The sequence below is a fragment of the Apodemus sylvaticus genome, chromosome 2 (assembly GCF_947179515.1).
Source record: "Apodemus sylvaticus chromosome 2, mApoSyl1.1, whole genome shotgun sequence".
Classification (NCBI taxonomy): Eukaryota; Metazoa; Chordata; class Mammalia; order Rodentia; family Muridae; genus Apodemus; species Apodemus sylvaticus.
The window spans coordinates 145,347,069-145,371,498 of NC_067473.1; the positions used below are offsets into that span (position 1 = coordinate 145,347,069).

The 24,430-nt window shown below is 48.7% G+C and overlaps 1 protein-coding gene and 1 pseudogene across 1 annotated transcript in view; one reads left to right on the top strand and one right to left on the bottom strand.

Annotated features, from left to right (window-relative positions):
• Irak2 (interleukin 1 receptor associated kinase 2) overlaps positions 1-24,430 on the top strand; it is a 57,762-nt gene that overhangs the window by 3,426 nt on the left and 29,906 nt on the right. Inside the window, exon 2 of the mRNA XM_052174564.1 lies at positions 6,082-6,264. Coding sequence (XP_052030524.1) covers positions 6,082-6,264 — 183 coding nt within the window. The remainder of the gene's footprint in view (positions 1-6,081; positions 6,265-24,430) is intronic.
• Positions 20,681-21,093, bottom strand: LOC127679057 (small nuclear ribonucleoprotein G-like; annotated as a pseudogene).

Genomic DNA, 24,430 nt, shown 5'->3' on the forward strand with positions numbered 1-24,430 from the left:
CCTAGTCTCAGGGTACCCCTAAGGATGTCTGTTATGACCTGACCGGATGGTCCAGGGAACTCTGTGTCCCATCACTTGGACGGTCTATGGGGCGGGGCAGTGGTCTTTAATTTTTTTTTTTCCATTTCAACCCAGCCCTGAACTGCTCATAACAGGATACCTTCTGATCCTAGAATATTAATGTTAAAGGCTCATTTTTTACTTTTTTTGGGGAAAAAAAAAGCTTTGTTTAACAATGTATGGACCAGGTGGTGATGGCACACACCTTTATCCCCAGCACTCAGGAGGCACGGGCAGGCTGATCTGTGAGTCTGAGGCCAGCCTGGTTTACAGAGAGGATTCCAGAAAAAAAGATACAAATTATGAGGCTGAACTGTGACTCAGTGGTAGAGTGTGTGCTTACTATGCCTATGGGCCTGGACTCAGCTACTGGAATGAAATAACAAAGAGGAAGAGGGAGGGAGAGAGGGAGGAAGGGAGGGAAGGAGGGAGGGTAAGAAGGCCTATTACACAGATGTATAATTCCCGACTTTAAGTAGAGGGAGGAAGATCAGGGTTAAATTCCACTCCAGCCTGGGCTACTTGAGGGTCTGTCTCAAAAAGCCAAAAACCACCAGGCAGTGGTGGTGCACGCTTTTAATCCCAGAACTTGGGAGGCAGAGGCAGGTGGAGTTCTGAGTTCGAGGCCAGCCTGGTCTACGGAGTGAGTTCCAGGACAGCCAGGGCTACACAGAGAAACCATGTCTCGAAAAACAAAACAAAACAAAACAAAACAAAAAAAAGTCAAAACCCAAGCAAACAACAAACAATCAAATGATAAACAGCAAACACACAAACAAACCCACCATCCACCATCACATAGTCCACACAGTTGGAGAGCACCTCGGGGCCCTTAGTTCTTTCTCAGAGTTGTGATCACATACACCCACGTGCACACCGTACACCACACCTCCCGTTGCCCTCGACCCCGCTGCTCTAGGTGTCTTCTGTTGTAGCATTTTATGGGAGTGGGACCATCCTGGGTGCATCGTCCTTTACAAATGGCTTCATCACTTAGCCAGTCTTAAGGGGCCATCCATGTTGTAGTCGATGTGAGTTCTGAACCTTCCTTCCTTCCGTCCCCTCCCACATGTCCCCCCCACCCCGGTTCTCTCATTTCCTCTCCTATCCTCCCTGCACCCCCTTTTCCAGTGATGAAAGTGGAACCCAGGGTTTCTCACATGCTGGCATGTTGTGCACCACTAATGAGCTGTATCCCTTCTCTCTCTCTCTCTCTCTCTCTCTCTCTCTCTCTTTGTCTCTGTTTTTTTGGGTTTTCGAGACAGGGCTTCTCTGTGTAGTCCTGGCTGTCCTGGAACTCCCTCTATAGGCCAGGCCGGCCTTGAACTCAGAACTCCACCTGTCTCTGCCTCCCAAGTGGTCCAAAGGCACGAGCCACCACCGCCACCCAGCTCTCCCAGTTTCTTTTTATGCTCGTCATACTCCAGTGTGTGGATGTCCAGTCTTTTGCTTCTCCGTTTCCCACTGGTGGACATTTGGGCTCTTCTCACTCTCGGGCAGTCATGGTAACTCTGCAGGACATTTGTGTTCCAGTGTCGGTGTGGACGCATGCTTTCATTTCCCTTGGGAGTTCACCTAGAGGTGGTGTGGAGTTCACTGTGCACTGAACACGGCCACTTGTTTTCCAGAGGGTCTTTCCTGGTTCACATGCCCGTCATCCATATAGGAGGCTACTATTTATCTTGTTAAGGCTTGGCAGTAAAAGAGGCTTTTAGACTCTTGCTTATTGGCCATTTATATATCCTTTTCTTTGTTGTTTTGTTGTTTTTTCAAGACAGGGTCTCTCTGTGTAGCCCTGGCTGTCCTGGAACTCACTCTAGACCAGGCTGGCTTCGAACTCAGAAATCCCCCTGCCTCTGCCTCCCAAGTGCTGGGATTAAAGGCATGAGCCACCACCGCCGGGCCCATATGTCCTTATGTCCTTTTCTGAGAACTGCTTTGAGTTTGCAAGACCTGGACATGGCAGAATTACCCAGAGTCCTCTGAGGCTTCACTATAATTGAGGAAATCAAGGAAATTACTTAGTAGGCCTGCCATGTCTGTCTCTGTCTCTCTGTCTCTGTCTCTCTCTCTCACACACACCCCTCATCCTCCCTGCCTCAGTCTCACTGGCCTCCTTTGGGTTCCTGTGAGTCAACCTTAGGTGGCTGCAGTTTTCTCAGCCCAAGGCTGGCCCGTCCCTATGCAGTGGCCAGCTGGTCTCAGGGCTCTGGTTTTCCATGCCCCAAAGGAAGGAGAGAACGTGGGTGATTGTTTCTCTTCTCCAAAGTCTTGGCTGTTGAGCTTGTCTAGAAAAGGTGATCTTGCCCTGTGATCCTGGGGAGACTGTGGGAATGTAGGAAGATCTGAAGCGATCTAAGAAACCCACAGCCACAACTCTGAATATTCCTTCAGATCAGCTGCTAGACTTCTGCCTTTGTTTCTCTGTGGTCATAGCTGTGCTCCTTTGCTCCTGGGGAAAAGACTTGTAGTATCTGTCGGAGCCCGTGTACAATGGGGTTCTTAAGTTTCCTCTGCCTGGACTGTGCACAGGGACCCCTGCAGGAGCTCCTCAGCTGGACCACTCTCTTCTTGCTCACCAGTGCACTCCAGCCTTTGTGCACTGCCTGGCTGTGTGACTTCAGGCAAGTGACTATGTGTCTCTGAGCCATTCATCTGTAAGAAGCTGAAGGAACCTAGTGGTTTTCCCTCACTGTACTGGAGAGAGTTTGGCCAGTCAGGAGAGGGGCGTGTGACCCTTGGGAGGGTCATTCCAGGAGGGTGGGCTGCTCCTGTTCTGAAGGACTGTAAGGATGGGTAGCTTTTTCCCAGGATTCTGGAATCAGCATGAAACAATGGTTTCTCTGTGGATATAACACATTGCCAAATGCTAGTTCAAGTCTCCCAATGTATAGAGTGCATCTAGCCCATGTAGCCACCCATGAGGTCCAAAAGGAAACTGAGGCTCTGGGAGAGGTGACAGGCCTTTGTTAAATGCACAGCAAAGAAGTGCCTGGGAGGATTTGAACCAGGACTGCTCACATGCTGTGTCTGTCAGCTCTCAGGCACTGTGACAGATGCCCCAGGGAATCAGTCACCTTAGCAAGAGGAAACCACAGTTTGAGAGATTTTAGCCTGTAGCGTCTTGATTCAGCTTTGAGCCTGGGGCAGTGTCTCATGGCAAAGCCTCTTTATGGAAGGCACTGGACTCCCTTACGCACTGAGAGCACATCTCTGAGTACTCAGAAGACTCTCCCTGGGTCTCATTTCTTAAAGCTCCTACCTCTCCAGGTACCAAACTGGGACCACGCCTTTAGCATAGGGCCTTTTGTGGGACACCAGATCCCAAGAGTAGCATTCACACACGTGGGAAAGTCTAGATTGTCTGCCTGAGTGCAGCCAGTGGTTTCCTTGAGTCTACTAGGTAGGACTTGGATTTTTTTTCTCTTCCATAATGATCAGATTAATAAGAGCTATGCACTAGCAGGGGCCTTGGCAATGACCAAGTTGTCCCTCCCTCCATCTCTGCTTGTCCCAGCCCTGGGTGCAGTGCTAATGGATCAGTACCTTAAGAGACATCGGCTTCAGGGAACTAAACTGTTTCTTTTCAAAGTTCACTTTCTGTTTCCCCTGGGAGGAAACTGAAATTCACAGAGGCCCAAAGCCAGTCCAGGTCCCTGCCGGGCTGGCTTTGTATGACGTCATACCTTCCTCTTTGCCCCTTGTGAACAGTTGGAAGGGGACTCTGAGCCTGCTTAAATCACTTCCTGTTGGCTAGGAATCTGATGTGGAGTTTCCAGTGACTAAAACTGTAACTCTGGAACTTTCCATTCCTTCAGAGCACTTCTCTGCCAGTGCTCTATGACAGGCTGTCTTGGCCCTTCCTCATTTATCCACAGGGGACTGACAGTGCATGGACTGCTGTAGCTGTGTTTATCTGGCCTCTGATGTCTTCCATTATCCTACAGAGTTCTTAGCTTTATCTCCAGCCTCCCTGTTCCCGGCTCCATCCACTCAAGCTCATATTCCAAACAGAAAAGCTCCGTAGAGTTTTGGGTTCAACTCTTTTCTCTAGAGCTTACCCTGGTCTTTGTAATGCTTAATGGCATTTTCCTTTGGTAGTGCTGGGATTCGAACCCAGAGCTTCATGCATAGGAGGCAAACACTACACCAACCGAGTACACTCATATACCTCGGCCACTTTACTTTGTGGTCACATAAATTCCTGTTCTGTGATTTTTGAATTATTAGCACCAAGGCTTGATTTTTTTTTTTTTTTTTTTTTTGATTTTGGTTTTTTGGAGACAGGGTTTCTCTGTAGAGCCCTGGCTGTCCTGGAACTCACTCTGTAGACCAGGCTGGCCTCGAACTCAGAAATCTGCCCGCCTCTGCCTCCCAGAGTGCTAGAATTACAGGCGTGCACCACCACTGCCTGGCTTGATTTTTTTTTTTTTTAAATTCCTCATTTTTTTTTATTCAGTTTTGTTTGGCTGTACTGGGGACAGGGCGGAGGGCGTCCTGCATGAGCTAACTGGTGTTCCATCCTCATGACACCCCAAAATCCAAATCATTCTCTCTCTCTCTCTCTCTCTCTCTCTCTCTCTCCCTGATTTCCTATGACAATAAACTCAGTGGCAAACCTGGGTGTGGTGGCTCATACTTTTAATTCTAGAACTTGGGAGGTAGAGGAAGGCAGAATCCTGAGAGTTCAAGGCCAGCTTGTTCTACATAGTGAGACCCTATCTCAAAAAAAAAAAAAAAAATCAGTGGGATACTATGTAACAATTAAAAATGCCATTTTAGGGCTGGGAGTGTGGCTCAGTGGTTGGTTTAGTATGCATGAGGCCCTGGTTTTGAGCTCTAGTTCTGCAAAACACAAAAACCCATTCAGTCCAACTGACAAATTCCTTATGGGCTCATAAGGGGCTAAGTGAAGTTGTGAAGGATGAGTCTCTCTGGGCTCAGTACCCAGCACCATGCCAATAAAAACAATAATAAAATTAATGTTTTGATAAAAAAAATTTAAGACAGGGTTTTACTCTGTAGTCCAAGTTGGCCTGGAACTCACTATATAGACCAGGCTGGCCTCAAACTCACCCAGCCCTTGTGCCTCTGCCTCCAGAGTGCTAGTATTAAAAGCACTCACCAGCAAGCTTGGCAAATAGTAACACAACTAAAGAGTAGCTATTTTAGGAGAGCCAGCAGCTGTGTGAAGGAGGAGAGGAAGGAGCCTGGAGGGGAGGGTGGGGTACAGTGTGTCGTTTCCTTGAGGACAACTATTTATTTTATACAAAAACAAATAGAGGCTACTTGTGTTGGCTCACACCAATAACACTAGTGTATGGGAGACAGGGGCAGGAGGATTGCTGCATTGGCTGCTGATCTGGACTACACAGCAAGACCTTGTATCAAAAGAATAAAATTAAGAAGTGAAAGGAGAGCATAACATAGTGTTACTGCCAACGCAGCTCCTTGCACTTCTTCCTGGTGCTTCAGAGTTAGCACAGTGCCAGCCCCATGGCCGTCTTGTTTCCTGTGACACTTCTACCATTTGTCATTCATCAGTCATAGACATACTAATTTTTCCCACCAGGGTTGAGACTTAGTGAGCCAAGTGCTCAGGGAACAACATCTGGGGATACTTGTTGGGGTCCTGCACGAACAGGGCATTCCTAAGGCTGGGGGCTCCCCTACCTTGCTGCCCTCCTCCCCGGCTGCAGACTACCCCCCTTCCCTGAGCCAGGCAGTTTCCCCATTTGGAGATGTGGCGGTGATGGAGACAGATGAAGCTCCCTGTCTACAGGGGCTTCCATTTTAGATGGAGTGGGCACAGTTCTGCTTCCCACTGACGCAGTGCTGGGGAAAAGACCATCCCAAGGGAAGAGACTACTACTGATATTCAAGGCTCCTAAGATCGGCATCCTGCTGGGATGCAGTAGCTGCGTTGACATCTAGGAGGAGCAGTGAGGCAGACAGGGACTCTCCCTGGGAGAGCAGGGCAGTGTCTCCAGCTCTTCAGCAGAATCCTCTCTTACCTTCCAGCTTCCTATGTGATCACAGACCTGACCCAGCTGAGGAAGATCAAGTCCATGGAGAGAGTCCAGGGGGTGAGCATCACCCGGGAGCTGCTGTGGTGGTGGTCCATGCGGCAGGCCACCGTCCAGCAGCTGGTGGACCTCCTGTGTCACCTGGAACTCTACCGAGCTGCCCAGATTGTCCTGAGCTGTGAGTAACCATTCTGTCCCCAGGGGAGTCTCGGCAAGGGCTGTGTGTCTGTCTGAAGACATTATCGATCTTTTATCAGTACAATGGGTGGAACTGATTGAACAGTGCGTTGCTCTTTGCCAATAGGCTTCACCCCAAATGCCAGGACCCTTCTTTTTTTTTTTTTTCCAGGTTAAAATTTGCACACACCAAGTTATTTATTTACCAGATATTTTCCGCAGGCCTACTACGTGTTATACTTGGCACTGGGTTTATCAGGAAAGACACTGACTAGTCAGAGATCTAAACCTTTAAATTGTAATTAAAAAAAAAAATAGTGGGGCCGGAGGGATGGCTCAGTGGTTAGGAGCACTGACTGCTCTTTCAGAGTTTCAAATCCCAGCAACCACATGGTGGCTCACAACCATCTGTAATGGGATTCCTCTTCTGGTGTGTCTGAAGACAGTTACATTGTTGTACTCGTATACATAAAATAAATCTTAAAAAAAAAATAGTGGAGCCGGGCAGTGGTGGCACATGCCTGTAATCCCAGCACTTGGGAGACAGAGGCAGGCGGATTTCTAGTTCAAGGCCAGTCTGGTCTACCGAGTGAGTTACAGGACAGCCAGGGCTACACAGAAAAACCCTGTCTCGAAGGAAAAAAAAAAGTTGACCTCTGACCTCTGCACACGTACTGTGGTAGTTGTGCCTCTTTACACAAACACACAAATTTTAAAAACCTAAAAATATTGGGGAACCAGTCAGGAGATGATAAGCAGCGGGAAAGAAGGGAGAATAAACAGGTTGAGAGGTAAAAGTGCCGGGGTAGGGAAGCCTCCAAGGACTGTGGTCAAGGACGGCCATTCCAAAGAGAGCATCCTGGAAGGGTGGAGAGAAAATTGGGTTGGGGCTGGGGACGCAGCTCAAGGGAGGGCACCCCCTAGCGTGTAAGACCCTGACTTCCAAATCCAGCTCTGCAGAATATCTGAGACTTGGGAAGACGCTCTGCGGGCTTTGACGTTAACCTGTGTCCACCCTTTAGCCACTAGGTAACTCGCTAGAATTTAATGCGTGTGGAAACCTGTGTTTAACACACCGCGGCTTTCCCTTTGTGGGTTAAATAGGAGGTGCTTGTTCGAATGGAGAGACTCCAGCCAAGCTTGTTTCTGCATTCCCAGAAATTGTCCCATAAACCAAACCCCTACCTGGTAACCATGGCTTTCCCCTGGCTTCTGTCTCTGTTCTGTTTGGACTTCCTTACCCAGTCTCCTTCCATGTTCTTCCCTGAGACTGGACAAGGTAGCCTGCTCTGATCACAGCCCTTTAGAGCTGGCTAGAACTGATCCTGTCCTGTTCTGAGATGTGCCAGACCACTGTTCCTCATTCCCAAGGCCAGTCTGAGAGGCCTTAGGCAAGATATGGCTGAATGAGTCCAGGCCTGGCCCATGGTACAGCCCTGCGAGAATTACCTTCCAAGGGCTCAGACCCTACCATTGTCCTGCGAAGGGGCCAGCCTGGGTTCCAAGCAGAGCCCTCTCTGGGATTCTCGGAGCCTGGGTCCCCATGATCACTGGAACCAGGAGGCATTTCATTTGATCCTTGTGACCAACCCCCAAGGATTGTGACCTCAATTTTGGTTTCTCTGTCTTCTTAGAAGCCTGAAATGTGGCAGATGCCAAGAAATGATAAGGCTTAACTGGTGTGGTGGCAAATGGCCGCAGTCCAGCACTCGGGAGGTAGAAGTAGGAGGCTCAGGAATTCAGAGCCAGCTTTGGCCACGTAGTGAATTCAGAACTGACTTAGGCTACATGAGACCCTGCCTCAAAAAATGTTTTGGTTTGTTTTGTTTTTGGTTTTTTTGGGTTTTGTTTGTTTGTTTGTTTTTTGGAGACAGGGTTTCTCTGTATAGCCCTGGCTGTCCTGGAACTCACTCTGTAGACCAAGCTGGCCTCGAACTCAGAAATCCGCTTGCCTTTCTGCCTCCCAGAGTGCTGGAATTACAGGCGTGTGCCATCACTGCCCAGCTAAATGTTTTGTATTTTAAAAGAACTAATTATAAACTCTTAGAGCTGCCAGCTCATCTGTGGTCACCGTGTGGTTACAGCTAGTCCACTGTGGAGAGGCAGGTGGCTGGGCCAGGCAAGGCAATGGTGTCCCATCAGGATGTGTGACACCAGAGGCTCCTGGCCACATTCTCTGATCACCGACTGCAGAGATCATTGACTAATCTAGGAAAAATCCTTACTGTGGAGGTCAACAAAGACCGCGTGAAGCACCAGATTTAAGGACACACTCATGCCAGGCTCAGTGGTACACCCTGTTGATCCCAGTGCCCAGGAGGCAGAGGCACGTGGACTCTGTAACTTCTGGGTCAGCCAGGGCTACATACAGAGACCCTATCTCAAAAACAGATGACTAAAGAATAGGTACGCGGCTTGAGGTCCCAAGGTCCACGGGTGTCATCTGGATCCATTGCCCCCTGTTGCACTCTTCTAGGGAGCAGAGTTGGGCCTGTTGTCAGCACCTGTGGGCTCCCTGGGCTGGGGGGAGCACTACCTCCTGGCTTTTGGTTGCTTAGAACCCTTCTCAGAGAAGACTGTCCTGTTTTGCATTTTATGCACCCTCCCAACCCCCAGTTCCCCAAACACATTTTTATTTCTGCTGGCCGAAACCACCCAAGGTCGTCCCCATGACCCCTGGCTGTCCTTTTGAGATTCTGGCTGCTTGCCCCCCCCCCCCCCACACACACACACACACACTCCCTCCCTGCACCATACTCTCAGGCCTCACACGTCCCTTTTCTCACCCTTGCTGGTTTTTTAATAGAGGGAAAAAAAGTTAGCTGCCCAGCGTAGAGGAGAACATGCAGGGCCTGTGTGCAGCAGAACTCGAGTTCCTGTGTTAAGGCACACCCCCTCTCTAAGCAAACTATTTAATCTTATTTTGCATTTATCTGCTTATTATTTACTTGGGCCCCCTGCAGTTAACCTGAAAATTTGACTTCTGCTCACCACTCTTTTCTTTCTTTCCTTCTTTCTTTGTTTCTTTGTTTCTTTGTTTCTTTCTTTCTTTCTTTCTTTCTTGCTTGCTTTCTTGCTTTCTTGCTTTCTTTCTTGCTTTCTTTCTAAGTTTTATTTATTTATTATATGTGCGTATACTGTAGCTGTATCAGACACTCCAGAAGAGGGCACCGGATTCTTTTACAGATGGTTGTGAGCCACCATGTGGTTGCTAGGATTTGAACTCAGGACCTTTGGAAGAGCAGTCAGTGCTCTTAACTGCTGAGCCATCTCTCCAGCGCTCTTTGTGTGTGTGGGTTGTGTATGTGTGTGTGTCTCTGTTTGTCTACGTGTGTATCTGTATCCGTGGGTGTTTGGGGGTATGTAGGGTGTGGTGTGATATCGGGTCTTAATGTGTTGCCTGGCTGGCATGGAACTTACTATGTAGACAAGGCTGATCTTGAACTCACAGAGATCTGCCTTCCTCTTTCCTCGGCCTTCCAAGTGCTGGGATTGAAGGCATGTGATACTGTGTGCTTGGTTCTTAAGCGTTTCTTTTTCTTGCTTTTTTTTTTTTTAAGATTTATTTATTTTTATTCTATGTGCATGAGTGTTCTGCCTGATACATGTTCCACATGTGTGCAGTGCCCAGATGGTTCGGAAGAGGGCATCAGATCCCCTGGAACCGGTAGTTAGGGACAGTTGTGAGTCACTGTGTGGGTACTGAGAACCAAACCCTAGTCCTCTTCAACCGCAGCCAGTGCTCTTAACTGCTGAGCCACACCCGAACCCCTAAACACTTCTTAAAGATAGATTTGAAGGTAGCTGTATTCACCAGATGTCCTGCATGGGTATAAAACTTGTCAAGGCAAGGATCTGGGCTCCTAGCACCAAAAAACAAAATGTCCCAGGCACCCAGCAACTTCCATAGCATTGAGTAGTGTCTCAGTTAACACACATTGCAGCCTGCGGCCATTATAGACGTGCAGGCTCCCTGTAGCTGGACTTGCCTTGCCTCGTGACGCCTGGGGAGGAGGCATGTGACGTCTGGGGAGGAGGCATGTGACATCTGGGGAGGGGCACCGTCTGGGGAGGGGCACCGTCTGGGAAGGGGCACCGGCCTGTGGGTTTCTCTTCCTTCACTTTTTCTCAGCTTTACTTGCCGAGGTCATTGTTTAACCTGCTAGACATGACATCCAACAAGAATTAGCATAAATTACTGCAGATCCTAGGACGAGGTTTCCCCAGCACAACCTTTGCCATCTTCATGCTCTCCCTGACAGGTTCCAGGCTCTGTTCACACAGGGCCTTAGAGAGCCAAGCTGGGCCTGGCATGCTAGCACATGTCTGTTCACCCTCAGGGTGGACAAGGTGAGGCAGGAGGGTAGTGAGTTCTAGGCTAGCCTGGGCTGTATAATGAGACCTTGTCTCAAAATAATCAAACAAACTGACCTGGGAGGTGGCTCAGTGCTGAGCTTTCTTACTGAGTAAACGTGAAGACAGAAGTTCACAGAAACAGCTGCTGAGTAAAACGTGGGTGTGGCCACGGGTGCCTGGGAACTCCCAGCTGGCTGGGTGGGTGGAGGCAAGCTGATTCCTGGGGCTTGCTGGCCTAGCCCAAAAAATCATGACCTTCAGATTCAGTGAGAGAGTCTAAGGCAGGACCCAAGCCCTTTGTGGGGGTACGCAGGAGTCACCTAAGACCATCAGAAAACACATTCACAATTTATAGCAGTAGCAAAATCACAGTTATTTATTTATTTATTTTTGGTTTTTTGGATTTGGATTTGGTTTTTCCGAGACAGGGTTTCTCTGTGTAGCCCTGGCTGTCCTGGAACTCACTCTGTAGACCAGGCTGGCCTCGAACTCAGAAATCTGCCTGTCTCTGCCTCCCAAAGTGCTGGGATTACAGGCATGCGCCACCACCGCCTGGCTAAAATTACAGTTATAAAGTAGCAACAAAAATAATTTTATGGTTGGGGGTCCCACCATCAGGAAAGTTGAGAACCCCTGCTTTAAGAGAATAGGATAAGCCGGGTGGTGGTGTGGCGCACGCCTGTAATCCCAGCACTCTGGGAGGCAGAGGCAGAGGCAGAGGCAGGCGGATTTCTGAGTTAGAGGCCAGCATGGTCTACAGAGTGAGTTCCAGGACAGCCAGGGCTACACAGAGAAACCCTGTCTCGAAAAAACCAAATCCAAAAAACAAAACAAAAAAACAAAAAGGAGAGAATAGGGTAGAAAATGGCAGCTGATGCCTCCGTCTGGCCTTTCCACGTGTGTATTCCAACACACATGTGAGCTCACACGTGTGCATGCAGGAGAGCACACACACACAGAGCCATGAACATTTCTCCACCAGTGACATCCAAGGCTGTCTAGGGCAGGTAAACAGTTCCAGGGTGTCCTGGCGTCAGGGGCTGGTGGGGACACATGCTTCTGGTTCTCATGTAAGGTGACAAGAAACAAAGGTAGGTGTGCTCCTGCCCTGCTAAGGCTCGACCAGCAAGTTGCATATCTAACCTCCCCTCAAAAGCATTGGCCAGAACTGCATCCCATGATCGACTTGTATCCCATGATCGACCTGCTTACAAGGGAGACGGGGACATAATGCAGGAAGGGGGTATACATAGCTAAAGGCCCGGGTTGCTCTGGAGGAAAAGTAGCCGTTCCAGGGACAGCTAACATCTCACACACACACCCATTTGGCTCCCTGGATGTCTACAGACAACTGTCTTCCCACACGTGCCCTGCTCCCAAGAGAGAGGCCTGATAGCTCTCAGTGACTGTCTTTAGATCAGTTTACCGTCTGATGCCACCATCTGTGGCTCTGATGCCCTGTCAGCCTCCGATGACTCGGTGGACCTCACCCAGAAAGAGGTTGTCTGCACCCCCTTTCCTGACAGTGTACCCACAATTCATTGCTAGGATGGAACAAGACTCCACAGGCCATGTAGCTGCTCACCTCTAGCAGTCAGTGGTTCCAGCCAGACCTGGAACCTGCTCGGTTTCTGCTGCAATAGTGGTCGTCGCCAGTCTCTCTGGCGGCCTCTGGTTCTTAGGTCGACTTTGATCCTAAGCCCCTAGGCTGGATGGGGCTTGGTGGTAGGTTTGATTGCATACGTAAGCCTGGGTCTCATGGTGCGTTTGTCTAGTAGGGTGGGTAGATAGCAGTGATATGAACACACATACACAGCCATGGCAACACGTGCACTCGAAGAAGCACTGGGTCGGGAGTCCGGCTGGGAGGTGGAGACGGGAAGGGTGGCTGAAGGGAGCGTCGGCTTGGTCATGGGCAGAGGCAGAGGGCACAGCAGAGTCTCAGAGCCCGAAGACGGGAAGGAGGCGTGTTTGAAGACCAAGAGAGGCCTTTGACTTACTGATCCTCCTGCCTCAGCCCCTCAAATTCTGGAATTACAGGTGTGCATCACCACACCCAGATGGTAAAATGCCTGGGATCAGTGTGTGTGTGTGTGTGTGTGTGTGTGTGTGTGTGTGTGTGAGTGTGTGTATGTGTATGTATTATGTATACATGTATGTATGTATGCATGTATGTGTGTATAGATGCATGCTGGGCAAGCATGCTCCCCACTTCTGACTTAAAAAGACAAACCCGCTGTTTGGTTGTGTCTCTGTTCCTGACTTTTTCACCACTCTCTTTGTTTGATAAAACAAACCTGTTGCCCAGGCCTTGGAACATAACCTGCTATTTGTTTTTACTTTTACTACATCATCATCACCATCATCATCATCATCATCATCATTATTGTTGTTTCAAGACAGTTTCTCCCGTCGGCCGCTGCCGTCTTCCTGTCGGGTTTTTTCTCCATCTCGCAGCTCTCTTTCGGCTGTTGGGATGGGACCCTCACATAAGGGAGGAGCGGCGCGGCCCGGTTCTAACCCCGTCTGGAAGGTTCTTGCTGAGCTTTGTTGTTATCTGGACGACGTGCTTGTGCAACTCCAACTGCTCAGACTCTGCCCTCGGCATGTGAGCCAGAGCCACTTCCTTCCTGGACCGGGCTCTGTGGACAGGGGACTTTGGGTGGCTGTTGAGCAACGTAGTAGAGAAGTGTGGCCCCGGCTGGGTGGTGGTGGCGCAGGCCTGTAATCCCAGCACTTGGGAGGCAGAGGCAGGCAGATTTCTGAGTTTGAGGCCAGCCTGGTCTACAGAGTGAGTTCCAGGACAGCCAGGGCTACACAGAGAAACCCTGTCTCAAAAAAAAAAAACCAAAAAAAAAAAAAAAAAAAAAAAAAAACCTAAAATAAAAAAATGGAGAAGTGTGATTCCTCCCTCCCCAGAGGCCAGGCTGCACACATGTAGGTGACAGGACTGGAGTGTACAATCTGAGAGTCCCTGTGTTTGCCCTCTCAAAGGTTTCACAGCCTCAGGGAGCAATAAAATGTGGGTCAGGATCATTCCCTGTGGCTCTAGGGAACTGTCCTTGAAGCTGTTGCAGTGTCAGGCTAGGACAGTAGGGTCTACAGACCCAATATAATGGGACTTAGCACCCAGTATGTCCCAGCAAGCACCTTTCCTCAGGAGTTTAGTTACTCCCATTTTATAGATGTGGAAATTGAGACTTGCCCAAAGTCACTTACTTTGTAAGTGGCCAAGCTGCAAACTGAGGTCCACTTGACCTCAATCTGTATTTGGGTAGGTTGTTAGGTTAAGACTCAGTTTCCCCTTTGGAGAAATGGGCATCTTTAGGTATGGTGGCACTCAAGAGGTGGAGGCAGGAGGATAAGAAGTTCAAGGCTAGTCTTGGCTACATTGAGGTCATCCTGGGGTACAAGAGACCCCGTCCCAAACTTCAAACACACATGTGTCTAAGCAATGCCTCTGTTTACTTTGTTTTTACAACAGGAAGCTTCAAAAGATGGCTACATGTTTTTTAAGGTGCTGATGCCTAGTGCGGGGCAGGTCACCTGATTTCCTTCCCCGAACTGATCCTTCTTCAGTCACTGTGGGTTTTGAGAGCGGTGGGAGAGCAAATAGGGGCCCATGTGGCGCACAGTTAAACTGGGGCACAATGAGGTTCACCTGTCAGGCTCTGACTGAACCGTGCTGTGGTCACCCGGCTCCTGGGAGTGGAAGGCTCAGCTGTCCTCAGAGTTTTTGTGAGTCAGTGCCAGCTGTGTCAGAGGTGTGACCTAAACCCGGAGATGAGCTGTGAAATGACAGCTCTGTGTTCTTGACGTAGGTCACTGTGGGGGGGGGGGGGATTCGGGGGGTCGGGGCAGTGGAAGAGAGACTCGTTGACTTTTTGTCCCTGGTTAGCTGGGACTTTGACTTCAATAGCTTCAATCTAACTGCAAGGGAGACTAGGATATGAGAGGGGCAAGTGGGTCACACCTCCGGGTGACATTGGTTCAAGGGGATTTTGGCAAGGTTCTGTCTAACCCCTCAAAGCCCCATACAGCCTCTTTCCCGCCCAGTTTTCTGACCTCACCTCTACCATCTGCCTCTTCCTCCAGCCCAGCCACTAGGGTCTTTCTTTGTTTGATGAAACTTATCAAAATGCCCCAGGACCTTTGCACATGCTGTTCCCTGGAGCTCTCATCTTTTCCAGACTTCCCTGTATTCTTCTAGAGGCGAGTCCCCATCACCTTTTGGGCCTTGGCCTCAAGGGAATCTCCTCACAGAAGCGTTAGGGTCCTCTCTTCAAGTTTCTCGTTTGTATATGGGTCCTTCCACTTTGTGAATTAGCTAATCACACCCCCATCCCCAAGTGCTGGGAATTGACTCAGCCATTTCTCTCAAGCAGAGACCCTGTCTCTGACACTGTAAACAGATGAGTCACGCTGAGTTTTTGAAACCTGGGCAGGTACCAGCTCTCTGGGCATTTAGATATGAAGCAGTTAGGAGGTAGGTCATGCCTGTCTCTGTCTTCTTTGCATTTTCTATTTAGAGTCAGTTGTGGTGCACTCCTTTAATCCCAGCACTTGAAAAGGTAGAATTACCAGAATGTGTTCATAAAATGAGGACTTTGCTGCTAATTCTGGAGTGCCCTCTGCCCTAATGAACAGTGCTGGGATTTGCCCCTGTGTTATATAGGCAGGTAGATCTCTGAGTTTGAGGTCAGCCTTTCTCTACAGAAATAGTTCTGGAACAGCCATGGCTGCATAGAGAAATTCTGTCTCAAAAAACAATATTTATTTTTGTTTTACTTTATGTGTTTGAATGTTTTGCCTGTATGCATGTATGCATGCATGCATATATGTATGTATGTATGTATGAACGTATGTGTACCATGTGTGTGCAGTACCCACAAAGGCCAGAAGAGAGTGTCAGATTCACTGGAGCTGTGGTTACAGGCAGTTGTGAGCTGCCATGTGGGTGCTGAGAATTAAACCCAGGGCCTCTGGAAGAACAAGAAGTTTTCTTAACTGTTCATCCATCTCTTTAACCTCTCCCTAGGTCTCTTTTGAGTTTGGAGTTTTGTACATGCTGTGTGTGTGTGTGTGTGTGTGTATGTGTGTGTGTGTGTGTACCCATGGGGTGTTAAACAACAAATGCCCACACTGGACCTGGGATTAGTTGGGAAAGTAGAAGCAAGGGCCTAGTGAAAGGTTTGTTCCCGATGTGGGTACCTGGCTCCAGGGTCCCTTGGTTTGAAGCTCCTCGCTTTAGATTGTTTAGAAGGAACCCATTCCAGCTACAGATCAACTTAAGAATTAAAACAAATACTGAAGTATTGCATTGTTGTTTGCCTAGAGTGGGTAAAGGGCAGGATTTCCAGAATGTGTTCATAGCATAAGCGCCCTTGGGACCAGGAGAGGGTGTGCATGATTCCTTGGCTTCGCGGGCATTTGTGAGCCGCCTGATGTTGGTGCTGGGGTGGGAACTCGGGTCTTCCGATTAAACAGTTGATTCTTCTCCGCTGAGCCATCTCCTCAGCCACAGTGCTTACATCTCCCCTTAGCTGGTGGGATGTTGGCCGGAGCATCCTGTCTCTGGTCAGACTTGCTCCATCGAGACAGCTATACGCTGCAGCAGGATATGCAGCAAATCGAGGAAGAAATCACATTCCCCTCATCCACAGGCCAGTGAAGCACAAAGGGGCTTTGGCAGAGCTGGGCCCCACCCTTCGCCATCTTACTGTCCAGAGCTTTATCCAGGTCACTCCCCTGGAAACTCCCAGTCTCTGAGAATCACGTGTTGCCAGAGCTGTAGATAAATGTCTCTTTTCTTTCTGCGGTGGAGGAATTACCAGGCAAGTGAGCTCCAAGTTGCTCATCCTCCTCTGATGAGGCAATTAGTGAGCCCTGAGGGAGGTGAGGGCGGGTCCCCTGAGGGAGGTGAGAGCGGGTCCCCCTTTCTCCCACTATTCACCTCCTTTGTTGTTTGTTCCTGCATCCACCGATTTGGGTCCCTAGGCACATTTACTGTCCGCAAGTGTTTGAAATGTGCCTATAGAGGCTGTCCAGTGTAGCTCAATTAGTGTTTGCCTAGCACACAGGAAGCCTTTGGTTCTCAGAATTGCATAAAGTGGATGTGGCCTTACACACTTGGAATTTCAGCTCTTGGGAGGTAGAGGCAGGAGAATCGGGAGGTTAAAATATATAATTTTATTATTGTTGTTGTTGTTGTTGTTATTTGGTTTTTTCGAGACAGGGTTTCCCTGCGTAGCCCTGGCTGTCCTGGAACTTACTCTGTAGACCAGGCTGGCCTTGAACTCAGAAATTCGCTGCCTCTGCCTCCCAACTGCTGGGATTTGGGATTAAAGGTGTGCGCTACCACTGCCCAGCTTTATAATTTATTATTGTTGTTGTTGTTATTGTTATTATTATTAATAGTAGTAGTACATTGGTGGTTTGCCTGCATTTGTGTTTGTGTCTGTGTGAGGGTGTCCGAAGCCCTGGAGCTGAACAGGCAGGGACTGCCATGTGCTTGCTGGGACTTGAACCCAGGTCCTCTGGAAGAGCAGCCAGTGCTCTTAACCACTGAGCCATCTCTCCAGCCCCTTGTTTTGTGTTTTTGAGACAAGGTCTCTCTATGCAACCCTGGATGCCCTAGAACTCACTTTGTAGACCAGGCTAGCTTCAAACTCATAGAAATCCACCTGCCTCTGTTTTCCTGTGCTACTATGCCCAGCCCAGGATCCAAGAGTTTAAAGGTCACCTTTGTCTGCTTAGAGAGTCTCAGGCCAGTCCAGACTATATGAGGCCCTGTGGCACAAATCAGAAAACAAAACTGGGAATGGTTCCCAAAGGGTTCCCCATAGACCCCACCGGACGTCAGAGGTTCTTTCGATTTTATTTAGTCTGATAGCTTATTGTTTTGATATGGAGTCTTGCTTTTTTGTTTAGGGTGGACTAGAACGTCTGGCTCTAATGACTGTCTTTGAAGTATCTTGATGACCTGTGAGCTGTGTCTGGCCCAGAGATCCTTTTGAAAAAAAAGTAATGGGTTTCATTTTGACATTCAAACATAAATATCAGTATGCTTAGCAAATATTTGCACATCACCCTGGCCCCTTTGCTGATCCCTTACTGTCTCCAAATTGTCCCCTTCTTTTGCTTTCTCATATATGTATGTGTTTAAATATGGATTCTGCATATGAGAGAAAAACAGCTGTTTCCCCCATTCCCTCTCTTGCTCCACGTCCCCATAGATTCCTTCATTCCTTCCCCTTCGCAGCCCCCTTTCTATTTTTCCGCCCCTCTATATTTAGCTCTAGATTTTGCCTCTTAGAGAGGAAGCATGTGTATTTGTCTTCCTGGGCGGCTCCTAGAGGTTTGTTTTGGTTTGAGACAGGTTCTGTTAGTTACTCTCCTGTTGCTGTGATCAAACACCATGACCAAGACAACATTAAAAAAAAGAGAGAGAAATAGTTGGGTGTGGTAATGCCTTTAAAGAGTTAGTCTGGCCTGGTGGTGAGTGCCTTTGATCCTAGCACTACAGAGGCAGAGGCCGACAGAGATCTCTGAATTCAAAGCCAGTCTGATCTACAGAGCGAGTTCCAGGACAGTCTAGACTTGCAGAGACTTGTTCTTGCAGAGAAACCTTGTCTTGAAAAACGAAACAAACTACTTAAGAGAAGGAGGAGGAAGAGGAGGAGGAAGAGGAAGAAGAGGAGGAGGAAGAAGAGTGGAGAGGAGGAGGAAGAGGAAGGGGAGGAAATCATATAACGGGATAAGAATCTGTTGTGTGTCACCGTGGGAAGGCATGGCATCAGGCCGACACGATGGCTGGAGCAGGAAGCAGAGAGCTTACACATTGATCCACTGAGATGAAGCAGAGAGAACAAACTGAAACAGGCATGAGTCTTTAAACACTCAAAGCCCATCTTCAGAGACATACTTCTTTTAACAAGGCCCTTTAGTAAGCCTCTCCCGCGAGTATCACCAGCTGGTTACCAAATGTTCAAATGCTCGAGATTATTGGGGCTATTTCTCAGTCAGGGCCACACAGGGTTTCAGACAGCCCAGGCTGACTTCTCAAACATCAAATCCTCCCCCTCCCCAGCTTAGCTTCTGATGGTTGGGGTTGTAGGTGTGCCGTGCTGAGCTGGTCCTGACCAGCTGTGCTGTGTTTCTTGTCTCATTTTTGCCAAGCCCAGATAAATTCCAAGAGCACAGGGATTAGGATTACTGTCACCCCATGGGAGGTGCAGGAGACTTAGAGGATCAAGACCCTGTCGTCCCTGGCTACCAGCCGCCTGGGGAAGCTGTGTCTGCCTCAGCTCAGGTCTACCCCTCTGACTGTGCTCTGGATCAGTGCCTGTGCCTGATGCCCTTGAGAATTTAACCCCGGAAGGGAAAAAGAACTCTGGCCCTAGCACTGAGAGGCGGTCCTGGGGAAGCTGCCAGCTGGCTCTGTGGTGAGGTGAAGTACCTACTCTTTGCTCTTGACCTCGCACAGCTTGTGGTGCTGCAGTGTCTTCTGTCTTCCTGGTGGCTGGAAGAGTGGCTGGGGCTTGGGTGGGGGTGGTTTGCAGCCTGAGCAACAACAGGTTCCTGAAAACAGAACCAAAAGAAGCCACATTTTTCTCCATTTCGTTTTCACGGTGGGAAAGAGCAAGACTGGGTTGCACTGCACAGTCCAGAACCTTCCTTGCCAAGAGGTACACCGGCAGCTGGGAAAGACAAATTAGGGTGTTTAATATCTTTCTTTCTCCTTTTAAACATGTCTATTTATTTACTCCTTTGGGGGTTGGGGATGTGGGAGGGGGGGTTCATTCATGCTTAGCAAGCTCTGGACCTCTGAGACCTAACCCTAGTCCAAATGGTTTGAACCTCACACAAGCTATTTATCATCATTTGCATATGGACAGCTCAATCTTACCCAAAGCTCACTCTAAGGTCAGGGGAATTCTCAGGAAGCTGATGGAGCCTGACGTAGTAGTGCCTGACCTGGGGCTGTCAGCTGACTTCTGTGGTTGGGCGTGGCCCTGCTTGTGTCCTTAGGTATTCCTGTGTGGTTGAGGAAGTGTTAACCCCGAATGTGCTGACAGGTTCCCTCCAGGCCTTCTCATCTCCACCCCACCCCCACCCAGTGTGTTTGTTGTCTTCTTCCCACCACAGTCCTGAATGTGACCATGTGACACCCGGCCAGGTGCAGGCTAGGGCATGTCATTATAGAAAAACAGGAAAGAGAGAGAAAAGATGGACTCTCCCTTCAATGAAAACAGTAAAGGAAGCTTTTGTATGCTTCATGGGTGGATCTTGAAAGGTCAGCTTTGAGTGCTGGTACCCTTATGCCACACCACGTATGTCTATACAGACACAGATTTGTGCTAAACAAAAAGCGTCACAGGGGCTGGGCTGTGACTCAGTGGCTCAGTGCCAGGCACTGGCTCCAGTCCCAGCCGCTGGGAAAGAACAAAGTCAGCAGCAATAGGACCCAGAGTTTAAGTAAGGATGGAATGACCCTTCACCTCCATGTTACTGATGAAGAACCTGAGTCTCAGCCAGGCTTCACTCAAGTAACTGCCTCTAGCTGAGGAGATGGTTCAGTGTATAAAAGCACTTCTTCACAACCCGAGGACCTGAGTTCAAATCCCCAGAGACACAGGCACCTGTGTCTGTATTTCTAGTGCCCCTAAAGGAGATGGGAGATGGAGAAAGGAGAATTCTTGGAAGTCCTCAGGCTAGCTACCCCCTATACACAGAAGAAAAACAACAAAGAGACTCTGTCTCAAACTTTATCCAATTTCCACGATAGTCTCATTGTCCATATTCACACACACAGACACACACACAGACACACACCCAGACACACACACAGACACATGAATGCTGGCACATGTACACTGTGTGCATTCACACTGGTAAATACAAAATGTAAAAGATAAGATGTATTATACGCTGGACCCACGAGCAAGGTGGGGCCAGGTGGGGTATCATTTCCTATTGTTGTGGGTATGGCTTCAACCCGAAGTCTCAGTTGGGGGTTCTGTACCCAGGAGCCACCTCTGTCCTTCTGTTTCTTATTTTTTTTTTTGAGTATCACAAAAGTTTAATTAGCAAAAAGTTCAATATGAAAATGTACATGAGCTAATTCTACATCATAAGCAAACAGGCCTTTGGGGAGGGATGGGGACACACTGCTGGACACTGGTTAGACTCTCTCCAAGGCTTCTAGCATGATGATGCTGTTTCCTCAGATGACCACCATGCCGATGTTGTTCTGCTGCCCACTGGTTGCCATCTCCCACACTCATCAATCACAAGGTTCATGAAAGGATCAAAGCCCGGCAGGATTCCTTGTACATGCCTGCCACCGTTTAATTTCAATGATAATTTCTTATCCATAAACTTCTTCAGTTCGGGAGGGTGGGCTTTACTCATGGCGACTCCTCAGCGGGCTCTGCACAACGGCGAAGGCTGTCCTTCTGTTTCATATGCCTGTCTTGAGGTGCTGCTGGTATACCCTCTGAGGATCATGGAATTTCTACTCTAGGCTGTCTAGAGAGAGGAACAACATAAGAAAGATAGTGTCCCTGGCCCAGTGGAGCCTGGGTAAGAGATGTGTCCAACAGCCTGCCTCCTGGGGACATTTTTAGTATCTGCTTTTGGTTACCCCCTGTTTGGACAGCTTGGTGCCTGGTATACTTGTGAATTGGCAGTTACCTTAGCAAATGGTTTTTGTTGACATTTTGTCACAAAGACTGTCTGTTCCCTTCTACGACTTCAGAGCCAGCCTGGTCTACAAGGCACAGACTGTGTGGTTTGGCTGCTATGAGGAAGTGGCTGGCTTAGAGACGACATTCCAGGTCGCATGACCCAACAGATGTCAGTCCCTAAGCCCAGCCAGCACCTGGGGTTGGAGGCGTAAGGATTAGGAGTTCACTTTCAATACTGGGTTGGTTTGAGGCAACCCGGGCTACAGGAGACCCTTTCTCAACAAACAAAACAAAAAACAAAAACCCTAACCCAAATAACAACATAATAACCAAACCAAATCAAAACACATTTGCTAAATACTGAGACAGGAAGGAACAGTGCCAGGGTATGAACAGTCCGTGAAGGAAGAAACCCATGAGACTGGATTGTGGTGATGGAGCAGGGTTTTAGTGTAACGGGATCTTTCTCACCCGAGCTGTGTTTGGCCCAGGATCCTATAGTCCTACTCATCAAAGGCCAAATCTGAGACAATGGCCTAAAATGAAGATGAAAGACTCAGACTCTGAATTTGATGACACAGCCCTCTAATTTCAGTAGAAGCAGACGGAGCTATGTGAGGCCATTCTGGTCTACATAGCAAGTTCTAGGCCAGACCAGCCAGGGCTACATAGTAAGATCCTGTCTTAAAACAAAACAAAACAAAACAAAGAATGCATAGGTTCCCTTGGAGTATGGAAAAAGCATAAATAAACTTTATTAAGAATTATAGGGTGCAAAAAAAAAAAGAATTATAGGGTGCTGGAGAGATGGCCCAGGGCTTAAGAATCCTTCCTGGAGGACTCTGAGTTCAATTCCCGGCACCCACATTGGGTGGCTCACAACTGTCTGTCATTCTAGCTCCAGGTGATCTGCTGTCCTCTTCTGGTCTCTGTGGGCACTGCACACGTGGCAGGTACACATACATATTAAATAAAAATAAATCTAGAAAAAAGAATTATAAAATCGTGAGAAATTGAGGAAAAGCAAGAGAAACTCCTGAGAGGAAGTGGTTTTCCAAGAGGGGAAAATGTGTGAAACTTCCTTCTCTAGAGGTTTTATAAGACCATGGCAGGAAGTAGACAAAGGCTGAGGTAGTGGCTGAAAGGCTGGGTAGTTGCCTAGGCTATCACCGGCAGAGCCAACAGATACCCCACTTGCACCATGAATGCACCTGGACGGATGGATGTTCTTGGTCCTAGGCTGCCCACCCAGCTCAAGGTGGTTGAAACTCCTTTCTGTCCATCTCTGACCTCAACTTTGTTAACTTTTTTGTTTGTTTTGAGACATGTTCTTGCTATGTAATCCTGGCTGTCCAAGAATATACTATGTAGACCAGGATGGCCTCAAAGTCACAGAGATCTAACTGCCTCTGCCTCCCAAGTGCTGGGATAGGCACCACTATGCCTGCAGTTTCTCTTATTTGAGTGGCCTAGAACTCATAGAGACCCCAGTGTTGGCATGAAAGGGGGCTGCATCATGGTTGGCTTATTCTATTTGCCTGTGGCCCTGTATAAGTACCACCTGCACACAGTGCCAGAGGAAGACACAAGAGGGTGTCAGATCCCTTATGGGCTTTCATTTCCACACATGGGTCTGCCCTAAACCAACCAAGAGCCAAGGACATTCAGCAGAGGGCTGTGATCTTGTTTCTTTGTGTGCGCATGCATGCACACACACACACACACACACACACACACACACGCACACACAAACACTAGTTAGCTCTAACACCTTTGAGTCACACCCACCTCTCTTACAATTTAGGTTTAGCTGAAGCGGGAATATTGAAGAATCCAGACTAAGGAGTTTAGACATTAACCAGGCCAACAGAGAGCCATAGTGTTTCCCTTTAAGCAACAGGGATATGATGTGGTCAGAACGGGCCCTTGCTGCCTGGTGGCAAAGAAAGGACAGCCGAGCTGGAGGCAGGAAGGGTAAGTCTGGGCGCTAGTGGGAGAGAGAAAAATGTCGTTTGAAAGAACCTCAGTGAGATCTGGACGTGAGCTGGCATGCGGGTGACCTCCCGCCATCTTTGAGGTTTCCCAAAACTATACTATACAGAAGCGAGGACATTTTGGGTAGGCGACTTCTGCAGCCAGCCCTGTTAGCCAGGGCTGTGTGGTCCTCAGCAAATCCCCAAAGCTGTTTAGAGATGAGCTGTACAGTTGTGTGTGTGTGCTGGGTGTGGCCTCTCTAAATATGGCTGCTGTGTAGGAGTCTCACTTATGAAGCAGAGGAGAGAAACTGCAGGGCAGTCAGGACTTGGGCTCCTGGAACCCAGGGTCTTGTGCATGCTATGCAGATGCTCCACACCCAGCTCCCAGACGGATGTCTTCACACTCAGTAAACCGCGCAGCCGTTTCTAAAGCCCTTTGCACTGGGCTCTCCCTTCTCTGCTCACAGCAGTTCTCACAAAGTCAGCAAGCAGCCATTATCTTCATGGTCTTCATTTGTTTTTAATTAATTTATTTTTAAAGACTTGTTTATTTGTATTTTACGTGTATGAGTGTTTTGCCTGTATATATGTATGGGTACCACCCGCATGTATAGTGCCTGCAGAGGCCAGAAGAGGGTGTTGGATCCCCTGGAACTAGAGTTACAAGTATTTGTGAACTACCATATGGGTGCAGGGAATCAAACCTGGGTCACCAGTGCTCTTAACCACTGCGGCATCTCCCCAGCCCCTGTTTAGTTCACGTGTATGAGTTTTTATATGCATGTATGCGTACCCCGTACATGCCTGGTACTCACGACGATCAGAAGGACATCCTGGAACTGAGTTACAGACAGCTCTGAACTGCTGTAGTGGATGCTGGGAATGGAACAAGTGCAGTGCTCTTAACTGCAAGCCATCTCTCCAGCCCTGATGGTCTCCATCTTGTAGGAGGCTCATGGATGGAAAATGGGTTTTTGGAAGTTACACAACTACCAAGGCAGAAGCTAGGTGTGTGTGTGTGTGTGTGTGTGTGTGTGTGTGTGTGTTTCAGAATGCCAGAGCCAAACCACATGGCATTGCAATAGCCCAGTGAACATATGAGCGGGCCGTGACCCAGAGAAAACTCAGGAGGCACAGTGAGAATTCG